The sequence below is a fragment of the Cucurbita pepo genome, chromosome 3, assembly GCF_057944985.1.
Source record: "Cucurbita pepo subsp. pepo isolate OVF chromosome 3, ASM5794498v1, whole genome shotgun sequence".
NCBI classification, from domain to species: domain Eukaryota; kingdom Viridiplantae; phylum Streptophyta; class Magnoliopsida; order Cucurbitales; family Cucurbitaceae; genus Cucurbita; species Cucurbita pepo.
Genome location: NC_141800.1, coordinates 16094577 through 16112161, shown reverse-complemented (window position 1 = coordinate 16112161; position 17585 = coordinate 16094577). Strand labels below are relative to the sequence as shown.

The 17585-nt window shown below is 33.0% G+C and overlaps 2 protein-coding genes across 2 annotated transcripts; one reads left to right on the top strand and one right to left on the bottom strand.

Annotated features, from left to right (window-relative positions):
* Window positions 1–3879: 3879 nt before the first annotated feature.
* Window positions 3880–4439, bottom strand: LOC111790775 (monothiol glutaredoxin-S10). Its single transcript, XM_023671828.2, has one exon. The coding sequence runs from the start codon at window positions 4328–4330 to the stop codon at window positions 4022–4024; it is 309 nt and encodes a 102-aa protein (XP_023527596.1). The 5' UTR covers window positions 4331–4439; the 3' UTR covers window positions 3880–4021.
* A 3541-nt stretch (window positions 4440–7980) lies between these two features.
* Window positions 7981–15095, top strand: LOC111791421 (uncharacterized). Its single transcript, XM_023672751.2, has 18 exons — window positions 7981–8115; window positions 8222–8529; window positions 8774–8852; window positions 8937–9095; window positions 9209–9286; window positions 9410–9514; window positions 10370–10436; window positions 10509–10570; window positions 10917–11056; window positions 11188–11314; window positions 11420–11534; window positions 11681–11769; window positions 12263–12346; window positions 12436–12493; window positions 12579–12778; window positions 13033–13527; window positions 13630–13689; window positions 14507–15095. The coding sequence occupies exons 2-18, from the start codon at window positions 8489–8491 to the stop codon at window positions 14585–14587; spliced, it is 2040 nt and encodes a 679-aa protein (XP_023528519.1). The 5' UTR covers window positions 7981–8115; window positions 8222–8488; the 3' UTR covers window positions 14588–15095.
* The last annotated feature ends 2490 nt before the right edge of the window (window positions 15096–17585 follow it).

Sequence of the window (17585 nt, the reverse complement as noted above, 5' to 3'; positions counted from 1 at the left end):
CTCGAGTCAGGGGCCTTTTCTTGCAAGATGGCAGGTGCGCAGGAACGCCCAACCGGGTTTCCGCCTTCATTGTGTCGTGCTACTATGATGTAACGTGCAGTCGTCCCGAGGCAGCAGGATGTATGGTATAGGGCTCCCTATTTTCTCTCCCAACAAGTCCGATAGATTTCGAGTCGAGAATTGTGGCTTATTCGGCGCTATATCACAATTCATTCATTTTCAGAGCTATTCACAAAAGGTGGCATGGAACATCTATCGGCGGCGGGAGTCTTTTATATATATATTAAATAAAATTAATAACAAATTCGATAGTTTAATTCAATCTAAACTAGTTTTAAGAGGACTTATCAACTAATTCGATTTGACGGTCGATATATAAAAATTATAATTATAATTACATTTATTTAATCTAAAATATATCATTAAAACTATTTATCTACTTTATTAAAATAATTCATTTAATTAGGTAAATGACGACACGTACCTCTCCAGGTAATAACGGACAAATCCGTTAGAATGTCAGGTAATAATTGAAACTTTAAGTAGTGTAGTAGTGACCCATTACAGAAATTGGGACTTGAACACTGTCACAACGTCTAAATTACCGTTGCACTCATTCCGAATCTCAATTTTCGTAAGAAATTATAACATATTTTTACTGTAATTTTGATTACAGCACTAATAAAATTTTTGGACTGACCCAAAATTTCAAATTGGTCGGATTATCTACTCGAATGAACTAAATAGGGTTTATAATGCAGCCTAACCAACCCTCTATTTTTTCAAGTTGAGTTGGGTTCGATCACCCAGTTGGGACGAAGAGTCTGAAGTCTAGAGAAACAGTGAATATCGAGATTCAAGGAAACGAGAGTCAAAAGAGGAACGAACGGAGCTCGAGAGAGCTGAGATAGAAAAGAATGCAAGAGACAGAGAGACCGTGACCGACTAATAGAGGTCGAAGGAGACTGAGAGATGTAAAGAGCGGAAAAGATGGAGGTCATTAAGGACCGAGAGACTCAAGAGAATTACATATGGTTGAGAGAGGCTCGAGACCAATATATATATGTATATGTATATATTAAAAATGTCAGTTACTAGTGAATCTTTTAGGACAGCTTCTATGGTGGAAGAGTCACTGCCCAAATGTTTGGTCGGCCATAGTGAAAAGGTTGTTTGGGGTAATTCATTCACTTTTGCGGTAAATAAAAAAAAAAAAAAAAAAAAAAAAAAAAATATATATATATATATATCAAACCCCAACTTATATTTTTTTCAATTTTTTTCACTTAAAACCCAATAATTTTCTCAAATTTTGAATTCTATCTACAAAGTTTGGGTAATTTACAAAAATGGCACCTCTCTTTTATATAATTTAAATTTTACCCCCTAAATTTTAACAATCATTTAAATACTGAATGGCAAAATCGTATTTTCACTTTTTATTTTATATTTTTATTCCTAATATTTATGTCTCTATAGTTTTTTTTTTTAATTTATAAAATCACATTTAAATAAATTAATTTGGTTCGGAATCAAATTATCAAATTAACATTTTTTTTATCCGTTTAAATATGTCGTATAATTTCTCTGTTTAATTAAATTTGTGCTGAATTCTAGTTCCCTAAATTTTTCGAGCTTTGTGTCAAACTTTATAACTCAATACAACCCGACAAACCCGACGTATCCAGCTGATTAAGACATATATCGTTAATTAAGAGGTAAAAAGGTTCGAATTCTCATACCCGACGTGTGGTTGAACTCGTGTTGAGCTGATTTTGAAATAAAATTTAACCACAAAGCCTTATTTCCATCTATGGTTATTTGATTTTGATGAACCAAAGGCATCTTTAAACAGAATATTTACCATTTTTTTTAATAATCACCTCTCTAATAATAACTTACCCACAGAAATACACTGATCTTCACACCAAATAACCATTATTTTGGCCTATAATTTACTAAAATCCACTCCTATCCACCTAAATCCATATAAACCCTAAAATCCCATTATTATTTTTTTATTTTCAAATTTGTAATAATTTAATTTGTCCCATCATTTAGCGTCATTATTTATTATGTAAATACAAAAAAAAAAAAAAATCATTAAATTTTGCTAATATTTTTTGTTACGTCTCACGTATTAAAATCGAGAGACTAAATTGTTAATTTTAAAGTATTTAATTATTATTATTATTATTATTTTCATATCCATTTTGTATTTAAGGAATATTATTTAAATTTTAAAGCTATATATAGCTAGTTATTAAAATTTCCATCATAAGATAAGGTGGAATCAATTCCATTTTTCTATAATTTTAGCTTTTTTTTTTTTTTTTTTTTCAATTTAGAAAAAATCTCGAGCTATCGAATTAAAGGCTATATCTCTACTTATACTATATGAGTTCATTGAAGTGAAACGTAGCTCGTGATTTGAAGTTTAAAAAGTAATCGCGTTTTAAAAAAAATTAATTTATTTTATTTTTCCATAAATATATATATATATATTTTTTTAATTCATGCCAAAAACTTAATCCAAGAGAATATGGTTCAAAGGAAAAGGTAAGGAATTTGATGGAGCATATATATTCCTATAATTCATTTATATTATATTTTAAAAATGTCAAAAAGGGGTTAATATTTGATCATTTGATTTATTTATATCTTTTTTTTATTCTTTATAAATTATATAATTTCATTTGGGTAATTGGGTTGGTTTATGTAATAATAATATAATAATATTAAAATATTAATTTAACCAATCAATTTAATTAATTTTTTTCCACTTTGGGCTTATTGGGCCTGGGCTTGCGATACCAAGCCCAATTTTCAATCCATTTGGGGAAACTGCAGCAGTAGATGGCTAAATTTGTGCCAACTATTTTGAAACAAATGGGAGCGATTTTTTATTTTTTAAAAAATAATTAATATTTATTATCTATTACCAACGTGCACATTCTTTTTCGGTGCTGCAATCATTGAAATTTCAAAATAAAACATGTTTTGTTTATGTTCGATAACCTCAAAGGTTCTGTAATGATTCGTGTTGATTTATGAGAACGATCTTCGCTCGTTAAAATAGTTCGAGTCAAGCATGCACCATAGTCGTATTTGTAGAAGAATGTTGGAACCATTGAGGGATGAATTTGATTTTACCGTTTATTGGTGTTTATAATTGTTATGTATTTTATTTAGTATTATTCATACTCGCGATTCAAATTAATATTTGGAATCCGAATTTGGCACCTGATGACCTCGATATTTTCGTGCGACATGACCACGTTACCTATTTATCTTAAATTGCTCCTAAGAGCGAAGATTACCAACACGAGTCATTTCAACATGTGTGTCCTAAAAAAATCAGGAGGTAATCCGAAATAGAATTACTCCAATTTAAGCACGTTTAACTTTGGAGGTTCCATCGAGCCACTGGAAAATATGGTGCACTTTGTTAATATAGGTCGTAACTATTAATTATTTTAAGCATTTCTCAATCATTCTACCTTCAAAATCAATCTCGTTCAGATGAGGTTTCGGTTCATTCATGTACTCTTACTTTACTCGTTCACAAATAAAATAATTTCTTATCCAATTAAAAAAAAATATATATATATACACAGGGGAAATTTGGAATTTGTCCTATATTCTTAACCAAAGAATATATATATATATATATATATATTAATTTGGCATTCGAATATAACTCAAATCTTTTTCGACCTCGATGCATTGTATTGCATAATTCTCACAAATTTCTCCATTAAAACTACTTTACGTGGTCCCTAACAATATTTATGTTCACACGTAATCTCGAAACATAAAACATATATAATAATTAATATAAAAGGCGAAAATTATTTTTAAAAATATTCTTAGCATAATATTGTCATAAAATATTTCCATTTTCAAGAGACGAAATTATCTATAATTTTTTCGGCTTTCGAGCATAATATCGTCATAAAATCAGTAGAAAAGAACTTCTCTAGTCTTATTATTGATGGGTGTGTAGTTATGTAAGAGAATATCAGAGCCAAAGCGCTCCGGCTTCCTTCAACAATTTGTCGAGACAGCCATTGAGGTGAAGGGTAATGATGGCATTGGCGCTGCCGATGAATCGGCCACCGATGAAGACGGCAGGGACGGCGGGGTTGCAGCCGAGGCGCCGAAGGGCCCATTCGATCTCTTTTCCTCTCGAGTCTTGGTCGAGCTCGTACACGGCCGGGCTGACGCCTTGATCGTAAAAGAGTCTCTTAATTGCATGGCTCATGCAACACGAGCTCTTGCTGAATATCACCACCGCCTTCTGTGACGCAACCTTCGCTACCCGCTCCATTTTTTCAAAAATATTCTTGTGCTTTGATCACCGGATAGTCACCGTCGGGTAATCCAAATGTTTTCTCTCCTTCTAGCAAAGTTTCAAAGAAGGAATTTTTAGTTGAAGAAGAAAACATGCTTCAGATATATATATACACACATAGACTATATATATATATATATATATATATATAATTAAAATTATTTGACACAAAATTAAAATTAAAAAAAAAAAAAAAGACATAAAATTACAAATTTTAAAACTCATGTAAAATTTAAAAATTTAAATATTTATAAAGTTTTAAAATTCTAGTTTGCATATAATTTTCTTAAACTAAGATAATATTTTATTTTTATCGCTTCTTCGGGAATGAATAGAAAAAAAAAAACGAAAGCAAAGATTATGACGACAATGACAATGACGATGACGACAATGACAAACACGAACACGATAATCTTCGAGAACGTCAAGAGAGTGGGATAGGAATAATATTCTTCCATTAGAAAGACTTCCTGTTCTCGTAAGAGATCATAAAATTTTATTCCCTATATATATATTATTGATAGAGACAGAACGGAGAAGAAAAGTCGAACATGGTAATCAATAACAAAAAAAAAATATTTTTTAAAAAACGTACGTAAAAAATAACGCCCCGTGCAAGATCTATGGCCCCGACATTTTTTTTCGACATGCTCGTGTTATTTACTTCTAACTTCTAGCGGTGAGTAAAACACGCTTAATTTTTTTTAATATATGCAGTAACTTTTAGTTTTTTAAAGTTTTTTTAATCATCATATCATCATAATTACGCTCATTCAAATGTGGTATCGGTTCATTCAGGTATCTCTTCTTTACTCACGTGTCGTAAGTATATCGACTTAGAGCCATGCGTGAAGAGCTTGGATTAAAAGACCGAGATAGCAAAGACGGGTTTAACATTTCTAGTTTTAAATTGATTCGTCACGATTTTTTTATTATTAAATATTGAGAGAAGAAAATAGCATTTTTGTTTAATATAATTTATCAAATCTCTTTTATAGACCGTAGTATTTGTCGAATAAATGTTAAATGATAGTGAGATCAATGTAAAAGTAATGGATAAGATAGCGCTAATAAATTTATTAATATAAAATAAGGTGAAAATGATATTTCTATTAAAAGGGGAATAATTGGATAAATTAAAAAAAAAATAATAATAATAAATAACGTGGAAAAAAAAAACAGAAGCACGTGAAAATAGCGATGGATCATTGGAGAAAAATAGAAAACAAAGTTTTATTCGAATATATATATATATATATATATATATATAAATAAATAAATATAAGTATTTTAATTTTAATTTTTTATTTTTTTACATATAAAATAATATTTAAATAAAAATTAAATGACGTCGTTTTCGTAGTTAAGGCTGAAAAAGTTGACATTCTTTTTGGGGCATTTTGATTAGCACCTCACCCAATTATTGTGGCCACTGGCCCTTAGTGTGGCTTGTAGAATTGGACTGTGATTATTTGGATCTTATCCCCCACAGCATAAAATGACAAATGTATCCCTTTGTATATGGTCCTTTAGCTCATAACATAATGGGCATTTTAGTCTTTTCAAATTTGAAAAATAGTGGCAAATTTATTAATTGACCTATGAAAAAGGACGTGATGATAATAATAATAATCTAATGAGAGTTATACTCGGGTATTAACATTTATTTTTGAAATATGTATATATAAACATGTGTAGAATAGCCCAATATTTGTTAGTGGCGGGTTTGAGTTGTTATAAATGGTATCAAGATCGGGCCAAAGAAATGTGTCCACCAACTGCCAACAGGACTAGGCAGACGAAGGTCTAGGAGCTTGAATAGCCCAAGTGGCAGCTTCTCATACTACCAATTATGTGGGAACAACCCCCTCTTCTTTATAGTCGTAAAGGGCCTTTCAAAGGGGTGGATTGTTAGATCTCACATCGGTTGGAGAAGGGGAACGAAACATTTATCCCGAATAAATGCACTTTAAAATCGTGAAGTTGACGGTGATATCTAACGGGTCAAAGCAGACAATATTTGCAAGCGATAGGTTTAGACTGTTACAATATAACACACGAGGAAATGCGCGTTCAGTAATGAGCAACAGAGGCAGTGTCGTAGCTTGGCGCCCCAAAGCTTGAAGCATTTGGATATTTTGTAAGAGGAGCCGAGCTTTTATAGTCGAGTAGGTCAACGGCTAAAACGTCACTTGCTATTACCTACCTACATACAAGCATAGTCCTAAGAAACCAAAAGAAGCCCTCACCAATGCCATTAGGTACATGTGAATAAAAATAAGGCCTTGGTTGTAGGACAATGACACATATGTACGGACTTTAACCTTTTAATTAATTAATTATATATATTTTCTTCTTATAAAAGTATGCCAAAATAATGATATTATATTTTGGTATTTTCCATTTAAAGAATTAATTTATCATTTTTCTGTGGGGTGTACTTTTGGCTTTATAGTCTCTTCTTTTATGTCTTATTCATGCAAAAAGACATTTGCCAGCTGTCACCTAAGCTTAAATTATAAATTTAATTTATTATTTTTAAATTTACTGTAAATGGGCCCAGCCCAAGTATTTGTTGGACCCCAAGAATCCTGGGGGCCCATGGAAGCCCACGGCAGCTCCGAAGGTCCATATTTGACACGTGGGAATCCAGATTGGACAGAATCCTGATACGCCTTTTTTCCTTTATTTCTTTTCCGTCTGCTCCATTTTCCAACATTGTCTGACAATCTGGTCCCCACTTTACTGCTACAAAATAAAAAGTTTAATTTAAAATATTTTTTTTTTGATTTGTTTGTCCAAATAATTGCTTTATACTTACTAGAAAAAAAAAAAAAAAAACTAAAAAGTTTCAATAATAGTGATCAATTTTCGTAAAAACTTTTATTTTTTTAATAAAATTTATTTAAATAATAAACCTTAAAAAAAAATATTATTATTGGGGTATCTAATCCCATTCGCTCCTCTAGCTTTTGTCTCTCAGTGTCAGTGTCGGTCCAACAGAGTACTTTCGTTGTTGGTGCTATGCATTTCACCGCTCCATCGAAAATTCCCTCTGCCCCTACCGTACTCCAACTTGGTAGTTTACACCGCCTGTCCAGGGTTGAGCCTTGTGATTTGACGGCAGACTTAAAAAGTCACCTACAAATGCTTTACGCCCCATCATTTCGAATAACGCTTGCATCCTCTGTATTACCGCGGCTACTGGCACAGAGTTAGCCGATGCTATAATTTACAAGATGTCGATAGACCAATTTCATTTATATATTGACGGTAATAATTTTTTTAAAACTTTTTTTTTATAAAAATAATTATTGTTACTGTCTTTAAAATTTAATTATAGTTTTAAAAATAAGGTTATTTTTAAATTTTTTAAGAAATGTGCCAAAATTAACGGTAAAAATATTTTTTAGATTTTTTTTTTTAACTTTGTAGGCAAAGTTAAAAAGTTTAAGGAATATTTTAATTAATTTAACTAAAATATAATTTAATTAAAAAAAATGAGATTGTTAGGAAGACGAGGGATAAAAAATAATATTTAAATTATCTAAAAAAATTAAATGCGGTGGGCCCCACATCTGTTTCTATCTGGAGCAGATAACACCCTCCCTCCAAAATCAACGGTCATTTCTTTTTCTACTACCTTCAGCCCCCCTTCGTCTGGTTCTTCACCTGCATCTTCACATGGCGCATCCTACCAATCGCCCTTTCTCCGCCATTACTACAAGACAAAGTCAATGCTAAACTGCGCCGCCTTTAAGGTCGCTTTCTTCCTTTCTTTCTTCTTCCTCACTCGCATCTCGATAAATCGACGAACGAAGCTAAAAGTAGCTGATTGACCTCGGAGTTAGGCCTTTTTTTTTGCAGGATTCAATGTCGTTTTGATCTCGATTTCTTTCTATTGTGCATTTTTCCGACTTCTTCTATCACTATCGGCTTCATATTCCGGTTTTGCGGATCGAATATTCTGTTTATGTGGTCCGCAGTGGTTGTCTGAATGCATTCCGCAACTTCTTCTGGATTCCGAGGGTTTTCGTGTTCGTTCGCTTGATGGTAATGTAGTTTTTTCTCTTGAAGCGGTTAGGGTTTTGGAGTGAGAGGAAGTTATTGGTGTTCGTGAAGAAGTTTTAGTCCATGAAAATGTTCGGGTTTCGTAGGCGAATGAAGAATGGAAGGTGAGCGATTGTGCTAGTTTATCTGTATTTATTTTGTGGTGGTGAGGCAATGTATGGAGCTTCGTTGGATTTATTTGACTTCTGAAATTTCTGGAGCCAGGAGTTTTGACGATATATTCGTTGATTTGTATTGAGATTTTATTTAACCCTATTAGCTTCTCTATCTTGCAAACTGCAAGGAAATGCGATTTAATGGGACTACACTTTGCATGTTTTGATTGAGAAAGGTATTTCGTTACTGTAGATTGAAGGTCCAGCTTTCCGATCCTGCTCAGGGAACTAGGAGTCCTATAAGACACCCCAAACGAGTGAGCAGCTCTAATGTAAGATTTTTTTCCTTTGGTTGTTTTAGATTCGTGTTTGAAATGGAATAGAATAGCACGTTTCTTAAGCTCTTTTTCTTGTAGAGTGAATGTGCTGCTGCACCCGCAAGTAGGCATTCTGAAGAGCATGATGGGCAACGTGCTTCTGACGTTGTTCCTGATATTAGTAATGGTGCCTCGGGACAGTCTGAAAATTGGATGGTATTGTCAATGGCAGGGGAAAAACCAGCTCCTCGTTTCAATGTATGTATTTTGTTACCATTAATGATAGTTTAGAGATTAGACTTGCACGTCTGCTATTCAATTGTGAAGAAGGTGACTTCTGATTTTTTGTTTTTTTGTTTTTCTTTTGACAGCATGCCGCAACTGTGATTGGAAATAAGATGATTGTTGTTGGTGGTGAATCTGGGAATGGATTATTAGATGATGTACAGGTTGGGAAATTTTCTTTCCGTCCGAAACATTCATTTTCCTTTGCACCAACATATTACATTTTGCGAGCAACTCAAGTGATTGCTTTGCCTGTGTGGGTAGTGAGTACATCATTGTCTCTGCAGGTGCTTGATTTTGATAAATTTACTTGGAGCAGAGCCTCATCAAAGCTCTACCTATCACCGAGCTCACTGCCATTGAAGATTCCTGCATGCAAGGGTCATGGCCTGGTAAGTTGTAACTAGTAGCAGATGCATAGCGAGTATGTGTCTGTATGTATTGTTGGAAAGCTATGCGTCCATAGAACTAATTGTCTAAGAATAACAGACCAGGCAAGATTGTTCAGTTGAGACTTGTGATTCATAGGGTGGACTTCTTTAAGTAAAAATATAAATCCTAAGGGGACAATATATGGACCAAAAGGATGATAGAGATTTATTTCAAGGTTAAATTAATAAACATACCCATGAGCTTTGCACTTTGTTTCAAAAATACCTTTGAACTCTCAAAAGTTTCAATAATATCTTTAAAGTTTTTAAAAAAAAATTTAGGGATACAAAATTAACCTTGTATGTTTATTTTTGACAAAGTACAAAGTTTAGGCCTACCCGTTCCTTATAGGTAAAGAGACTTATTGACTTGAATATGCTTCTAATTTACCTCTCATTAGATTCTTTTTTTTTTTTTTTTTTTTTTTAGTTTTAATTTTTAAATGCTTGTTTGCAGTTTTGTGGGACATCTGAGGAATAATAGAATTTTTAGAGAGGTAGAGAGATCGAGTGAGTTATTTTTAGAGTTTTGTTTGCAGTTCTCTGTAGCTAGGGTTAGTTTTCTATTTCTCTTTTTCAGGGCTTGTTTTTTGTGTGTCCAGTACATTGTAACGCAGTTTCTTTTAAAAGAAGTACCAAATTAGAGCAGGAGAAAAGCTGAGAGGAAGATATTCTATTAAAGCATCCTTTATGGAAATGAGTTCTACTGCAAAATATTATCATTTTATTCCCTCAGCACAGTGTTATCGCACTCTTTATGACATCTATTTTTGTTCAACTTGTATCTCTAAAATCTAGTTCTGCTCGTGTTTGAAGGTTTCCTGGGGGAAGAAAGCTCTCCTGGTTGGGGGCAAGACAGAGCCAGGAAATGAAAGAGTGGCAGGTTATTATTCTACTATTTGTATTGATATTGCTCCTCTTTTATTTTGCAAGCTAATCTTTGTTGTACTTGCAGTTTGGGCATTTGACACACAGACAGAATGCTGGTCGCTGATGGAAGCAAAGGGAGATATACCTGTACTATTCTATATTTTCTTTACTTTGTCACAATTTAAATGTTGGTGGAAGTCCTTGTACACAAATTCATTAAGCACATTTTTTTCAAATGGTTTAGTGATGATTGATTTCATTAATTCTTTGAATTTTTTTCCTCTTCAAATTTTGAATCTTAATACCTGGAAATATAAACTTATTGAATATAGACCATCTAATTTTCATTGAAGCTCTTAAAATTCGGTTTCATGGTTAATTCTATTTGATATCATTTCCACCTTAGGTTTTTTGTGATGTCAACACACATGTAAGTTTGCAAAGGAGCTTTATTGTAAAAGGTAGCAAATTTGAGCGACTTTAATTGTTGCAGGTTGCTAGAAGTGGTCACACTGTAGTTAGAGCTAGCTCTGTTTTAATCCTCTTTGGAGGCGAAGATAGTAGGAGGAGAAAACTCAACGACCTTCACATGTTTGACCTTAAATCTTTTACTTGGCTCCCTCTGCATTGCACGTGAGTAACTTTGGCGTTGGTTGAATTCTTAGTGTTACATTTTCCTGAATTTTTAATTTTCCATTTTCTTTTACAATATTAGGGATATTAGAAGTTTTCTTCTGCTCCTTATATTTCCTTATCTATGTCAGTGGAACAAGCCCATCTGCAAGATCCAACCATGTGGCAACTCTTTATGATGATAAAACTCTACTTATATTTGGAGGGACATCAAAATCCCGGACCCTTAACGATTTATACTCGCTTGACTTTGAAACAGTATGTTATCATGCTTTTCATTATAAAATTAACCCAGTCTGTAATCCAGAATGTCATCCGGAATAATCCTGATTGTATGTAGAACTATTTTTGTACCGTTTCCAGATGGTGTGGTCGAGAATAAAGGTACGGGGTTTCCATCCATCACCAAGAGCTGGTAGCTGTGGTGTTCTCTGTGGAACTAAATGGTGCATAGCAGGCGGTGGAAGCAAGAAAAAGAGTATGTTCATTGTCTGAGAAGCAAATGCTTGTACTTCATCTCTTGCTTAATTTTTAGTGTCGTATTTGAGATATAAAACAATGTGATTTAATGGATTTTACCCTGATCTGATTACTCTCTTTCTCGTTGTTTCCATCTTCTCCCAGGACATGCTGAGACTTTAATCTTTGATGTACTGAAACTTGAGTGGTCCGTTGCTGTCATATCACCTCCATCTTCTGTCACCGCCAATAAGGTGAGTGGGGAAGATTTTGAATTTGCTTCTTTTTATTCCCTACAGAAGGGAAGACTACAATAACATTCTTAATGGAACTTTATTATTATTTTCATCTATTATTGCGGTGAACTCTGTGGATGATAACTGCCTAGTGCACATCTTTGTGTTTTGGAGCCTGCAAAACATTCTCTTGAAACAACAACGGTTACACACTTCTGGGATGCAAATTAAGGCTAAATCCTTTTCACTACTGGGTGCATAAAACAATATATTTTTTTTTTTGGACATTAGTTTGCTTGTAGCACATAATCACACACTTTCCATGTAGGTCTTACACCTTGATTGTATAATTGTTTCGATCATATACCATCTATTCTAAATATAGTTTTTAAAAAACATTGTTTTCTGAGACGTAATCATTTGAAGTTAATATTATTGTGTCAATAACTAAATTCTTACTTTGTGCGAACAATAATTATTGAATAGATACTTAAGATAGATATGTTCTTAGGGTTTCAGCTTAGTGCTCGTGCAGCACAAGGAGAAGGATTTTCTTCTTGCCTTTGGGGGATCAAAAAAGGAGCCATCAAATCAGGTAAGATTCAATATTATATTAAGTATTATTTTTTACTCGCTGAAATGTTAAATTATTTTCTTATAATTCTCCCTTCATGGTTGTCCCAGGTTGAAGTATTGACCATGGAAAAGAAGGAACCATCTTTGAGGGACCGATCCAATCCCAGTAATATCCCAGAAACTTTTTATAATTCATGTACTTTTTTTCAACTTTGCATGAAAAACTTAGTAATGGTTCCTCACACGTTCAGTTGACTCGACTGCTAGACAAAATCTAGCATCCGCTATTGAACATGGCTCTGGAAGAAAATCCATTTCAGAGTCCTCACTTATCGATTCGAATCCTATTCCTGGAAACATTTCACTGCGCAAACAATTTCATAATGATGAAGCCTTTGACAAAACTACTAAGATAGCTAAGACTCAAGAAGATGATTCCTCTACTTCTCAGGTAACTCGAGTTGGTTATATTATCACTCTCTATTATGCAAGTAATAACTAATGAGTTCGATATTGGATCTGTATTTACTGGCCTTGTCAATTTTATGTAACTTTGCTTTTCAGTCCATAACCTTCATTGTTTGATAAAGTTCCAGTCACTGTAAGATATTGTTTGTTGTAATGTGATTTGGGTTTGACAATTGTGAATCCTTGTGTTTATTTTTGAGAAAATTTATTTAGTTCATACGTTGTTGGTTGGGGTAGGTAACAGAAAACAAGTTGACTCAATCTGGGGGTGAATTCCATGTGGAGACACTGCCTTCCGTATACGAGTATGAAAGCTCAAATCCTTTCAAGGAAGGAGTTGGATATCATCCAATCGATAATACTGATCTATTCAGCGAAAACAGTGGTAAAATAGTAACATCATCAACTTTTTCAAGTATATATCAATTCTATGAAGCAAAAATGGCAGCCTTAATTAGAAAGAACGGAGTTCTGGAAGGGCAATTAGCAGCAGCAATGGCAAGCCGAGAAGCCGTGGAGAAAAATCTTTCCTCTGCTCTAAAAATCCGGCAGGAGATGGAGAAAAGAATAGCTGATATGATAAAGGAGATGGAAATGCTGAGAGATAAGCTAGCAGGAGTAGAAATAGCAAAAGAAGAGGCTAACAGTCTTTCAAATATCGTCCATTCTGACAATGTACGCCTTGAACATGATGTTGCTTTCCTCAAAGCAGTTTTAGATGACACCCAGAAGGTATTATACTCATCTCGTGGTACGGTCCATGGTCGTATCGTGTATACCTACGAATTTAAGTACCATGAGGCTCAAGTATTGGACATTATTTTTTTGCTGTAGGAACTTCACTCTACTAGAGGAGTCCTGGCTGGAGAAAGGTCTAGAGCTTTCCAACTACAGGTACTCAACTAATTGGAACTGTCTCTCCCCTTTCAGTTTTAGTAGAACGTAGTCTTCAGTCATACTATTTAATGCATTAGGGACCACATGGTTGAATCCCGTCTAAATGGGGAATGAGAGAAGAAGTAGGGAGAGATTTTTCCACGTTTGAGGGGACAGGGACAAGGATTACCTTCTCCATCCCCGACCCTGCCCCGCTCCACTTTTATATATAAAAGTAGTTAGTTTTGCGATATATATCAAAACCAAAACTATCTTTTATTTATTAATTTAGTAAATAAATAATTTTTTTTTTTAAATGTTGAAGACTATATTATATTATTTAAATGTGCACTTTTAACTTTATATTGTTTTTCTTATCAGTTAAAACATTCTTTGAAAAGACTAGTAAAGACTATATATATACTAGGAAAAAGTCCTCAACGGGAACTTTGATCCTTGTAAATTTTTCGCTCAGAAAAATAAATGGAGAATTTTATGGGGATGAGAAATGAAATAAAAGGTAGGGATGAAAATAAGGAAGGCTTCCCCATCCTCTCCCTGCCTTGCCCCATAGATCTACGCATGGCACAAGTTTAATATGTTCGGCATCTAGTATCCCTCTTTTATGGCTAAGACCACTAGAACATCTAAATTCTATTGAATCCCCAAACTTTGATCCCTTAGTGTTCGGTGTCTGCTCGGCTGAGTACTTTCACTATTGGTGTTTATAAAGATCACATTCATCATACGTTTTTATTCAGTTCCAATCATAGGCTCATGATTTCATATTTCAACATAATATTTACTTTTTCAGTCATCAATTGTATGGTTGCAGGTGGAGGTATTCCATCTAAAGCAAAGATTACAGTCCATGGAGAACCGAGCACCGACCCCGAGGAAACCGTTCCATATGTAGCAACGCAATTTGAACGACGCGAATCACTCAAAAACCACAGTAAGCTTCTGTAAATTAAGATGATTCCAATTCTAGATGGAAAGATTATTGTTGCCAGTAATAAAAAGCTTATTGGAATCCATCCCCCTTTAGGCAGCAGATGTAGACTCCGGAATAGTTCACTTCAATGGCCTTAGATTGTGTCGTCTAGTTGTAGCGTAGGGGATTTCAAAGCTTATATTGATCAACAAGTGTAAAAAGAGCTGCCATTTCCATTAGGACACAGAGGCTAGCAGAGATATGTTGAGAGTGCTTTAGGCATAGTACCGGAAAACAGGCTCATCATATTCAGAACCAAATCCTCTTTCAAAATCATGTTTAAAAGTAACATAATGTATTGTTTATATCATGTGCTAAGCTAGAAGGTACTTGAAAAACTTGTGGCTGCGTCCCAAATAGTTGAATGGATCAAGTGAGTTGTCACGTTAGCATCTTTTAATAGTTACGGGTTCGGGTTTAGGTACTATAAGTTTTTCTAAATGGGTACCTATCATTACCACTCGATCTTTTGTTTTCGTTAAGAAAAATATGTATATGATATAAAGCATGGCATGATATAATTTCTTGTTATAATTTCTAATTCTAGGTATTATTGCATGTAACTTTAGTGTAGTTATTTTGTGTTTATATCATTTCATAACTTCTATGATGAAAGTTTAGGGTTGTCGTGAAACCTAATAGAATTAATAATTGTTTCGATACTTTATACTTGTCTTAATATTTGAAGATCGAAATTATTTGAATGTTCCTCCTCTCACCGTATGTAAACCAAACAAACAACCAAGATCAGCACGGGAATTAAAAGGCCTCTACAAAGGTAAGAAGTAACTTTCCCTATGTTATACATACAAATATATACACTTTTACTTGTACCATAAATTTTGATTTGAGTTTAGAATTTTGGGGGTCAAATTTTATTCAGAAAAGTTCAATGCCAAATTGAATAAACGAAAACGAATTACCCTAGACGTAAATTTCCAAGACTTCGAGGGTCACAATGGAAAAGCCCCAATAAGAGAAAACAACATTGTGGTCATGAACACGTCTATTGTTTCATCTCATGAACTAACCCGAACGAAAGATAAAGCCAAAATGAAAGGCTAAATGTGTCACATAATATATTGGTCAATTATATTCTCACAAACATAGACCGAAGCAATTATGTAGAAATTTTGTTTATTATTATTATTCATCATTAATGAAGCTTTGAATAATAAGTGGAATTTCTTGGAATTGGCAAAAGAAAAAAATTCATTTTTTTCTGACAATTTATTTATTTTATTTCATAACATGTAAATGATTGGCCATCATTATATACATAAGCTACCTTTGCTTGAATTTTGAGAAACAAATAATAATAAATAATAATAATAATAATGTTTTTCCTAAGTTTTTTAATTTATTTTTAGGATGAGAATTAATGATAATGAGATTAGTAGGGTATGATGAGCTGAAATAATATTTTTAGTATTACTATGACATAATTGTTCTTCCATAATATTACCCACTTATGTATAACCATGTTACATAATCTATTCAATATGTGGGACCTACATATAATAATAATAATAATAATAATGAAAATAATTTAATTTATATTTAAAATAAACAATATAGCCTACAATTTTTTTTTATCAAAATTGCACAAAAATACGTTAACGATCTCTTAACCGTGCAATGCAAATACATTTACGATTAAGTTTCTCGAGAACTAAAAATGGTCGAAAACGACGTAGAAGGTTTTTGGTATTCATTATAGACCATTTTTATTATAAAAAAAAAAAAAAGAATTAAAATTATTTTCATTGGTCAAACCCCCATTTGACCAAAGGCTCCAATTTTTTTTTGTCCTCCTAGGATTCTACAACTGAGTACTTTGGTCTGCCACCATGCTAAGCTAAAAATATTATTTTATTTATTTATTTATTTATTTTTATTCACTTTTTGAAATTAAAATATTTATTTTCGTTCCTATATTTTTAACTTTTATTAATTTTTGTCTATATATTTTTAAATTTTCTATTTTATTTCAATCAAAACATGAAGCTCCATTCATGGTAAAATGTAGTCATAATTTTATATAAAATATATGAATTAAATGTATATTAGTTAAATTTCAGTTTTATATTTAATTATTTAATTATTTAATTTTATGTTTAATATGAAGTCAACAATAATGGGTATTTTATAAATAAAATTAAATTTCTACAAAAACATTGAAACATGTTTTTTTAAGGAAAAAAAATCTCTTTTTCCCCAAATCCCGGGCGACCCACTTTGTAAATATTAATAAATAAAAACCCGAACTTGCCCTTCCCTGTTTCGAAACATGTGCAGAATTCTTGTCCCTCAACCAAATCATTAAACTAGGATGTTTTTTTTTTTTTTTTTTTTGTGTGTGTTTTTTATTTCAAAAGAAAACCTATCCTTTTATTTTTCAATTAGGCCCTCGTATTTCGGTCAAAATTTAGAATTGTATAAAAAAAAAATAAAATCGACCGGACGTTCCCTTAGCTTGAATTCTTGAAACATACTTTATTTTTACTCACATACATCCCATAAGAATTCTTAAGAGGTCATTCAGTTTTCGTTCGAATATGGTCTCGGTTTGTTCATGTATCTTTGTTTTACTCGAGTGTCAGAGTTTAACCTTTGTTGTTTAAATCTTATAATCGTCGATCGAACTCTCGACTTTTAAGATAATAACAAATGTTGAAAAGAGTACGCTATTTTACGAATAAAATTGAAGATTAAATGATTAGTGGGAAGAAAAAATGGTGGGTTTGAAAATGTTGGTAGAGAGTGGACATTCATCCAATTTAGGAGTGGCTGGCTTTGGTCGCACACACCTTTTCAGACGAGGGTTGACCCAACTTTGTGGTCTTCAAATTGGCAAGAACTCAAGGTAAGGAATGCTTCCCACTTGGGTTCTCCCATGTGCTTCCCATTTTCCTCTTCC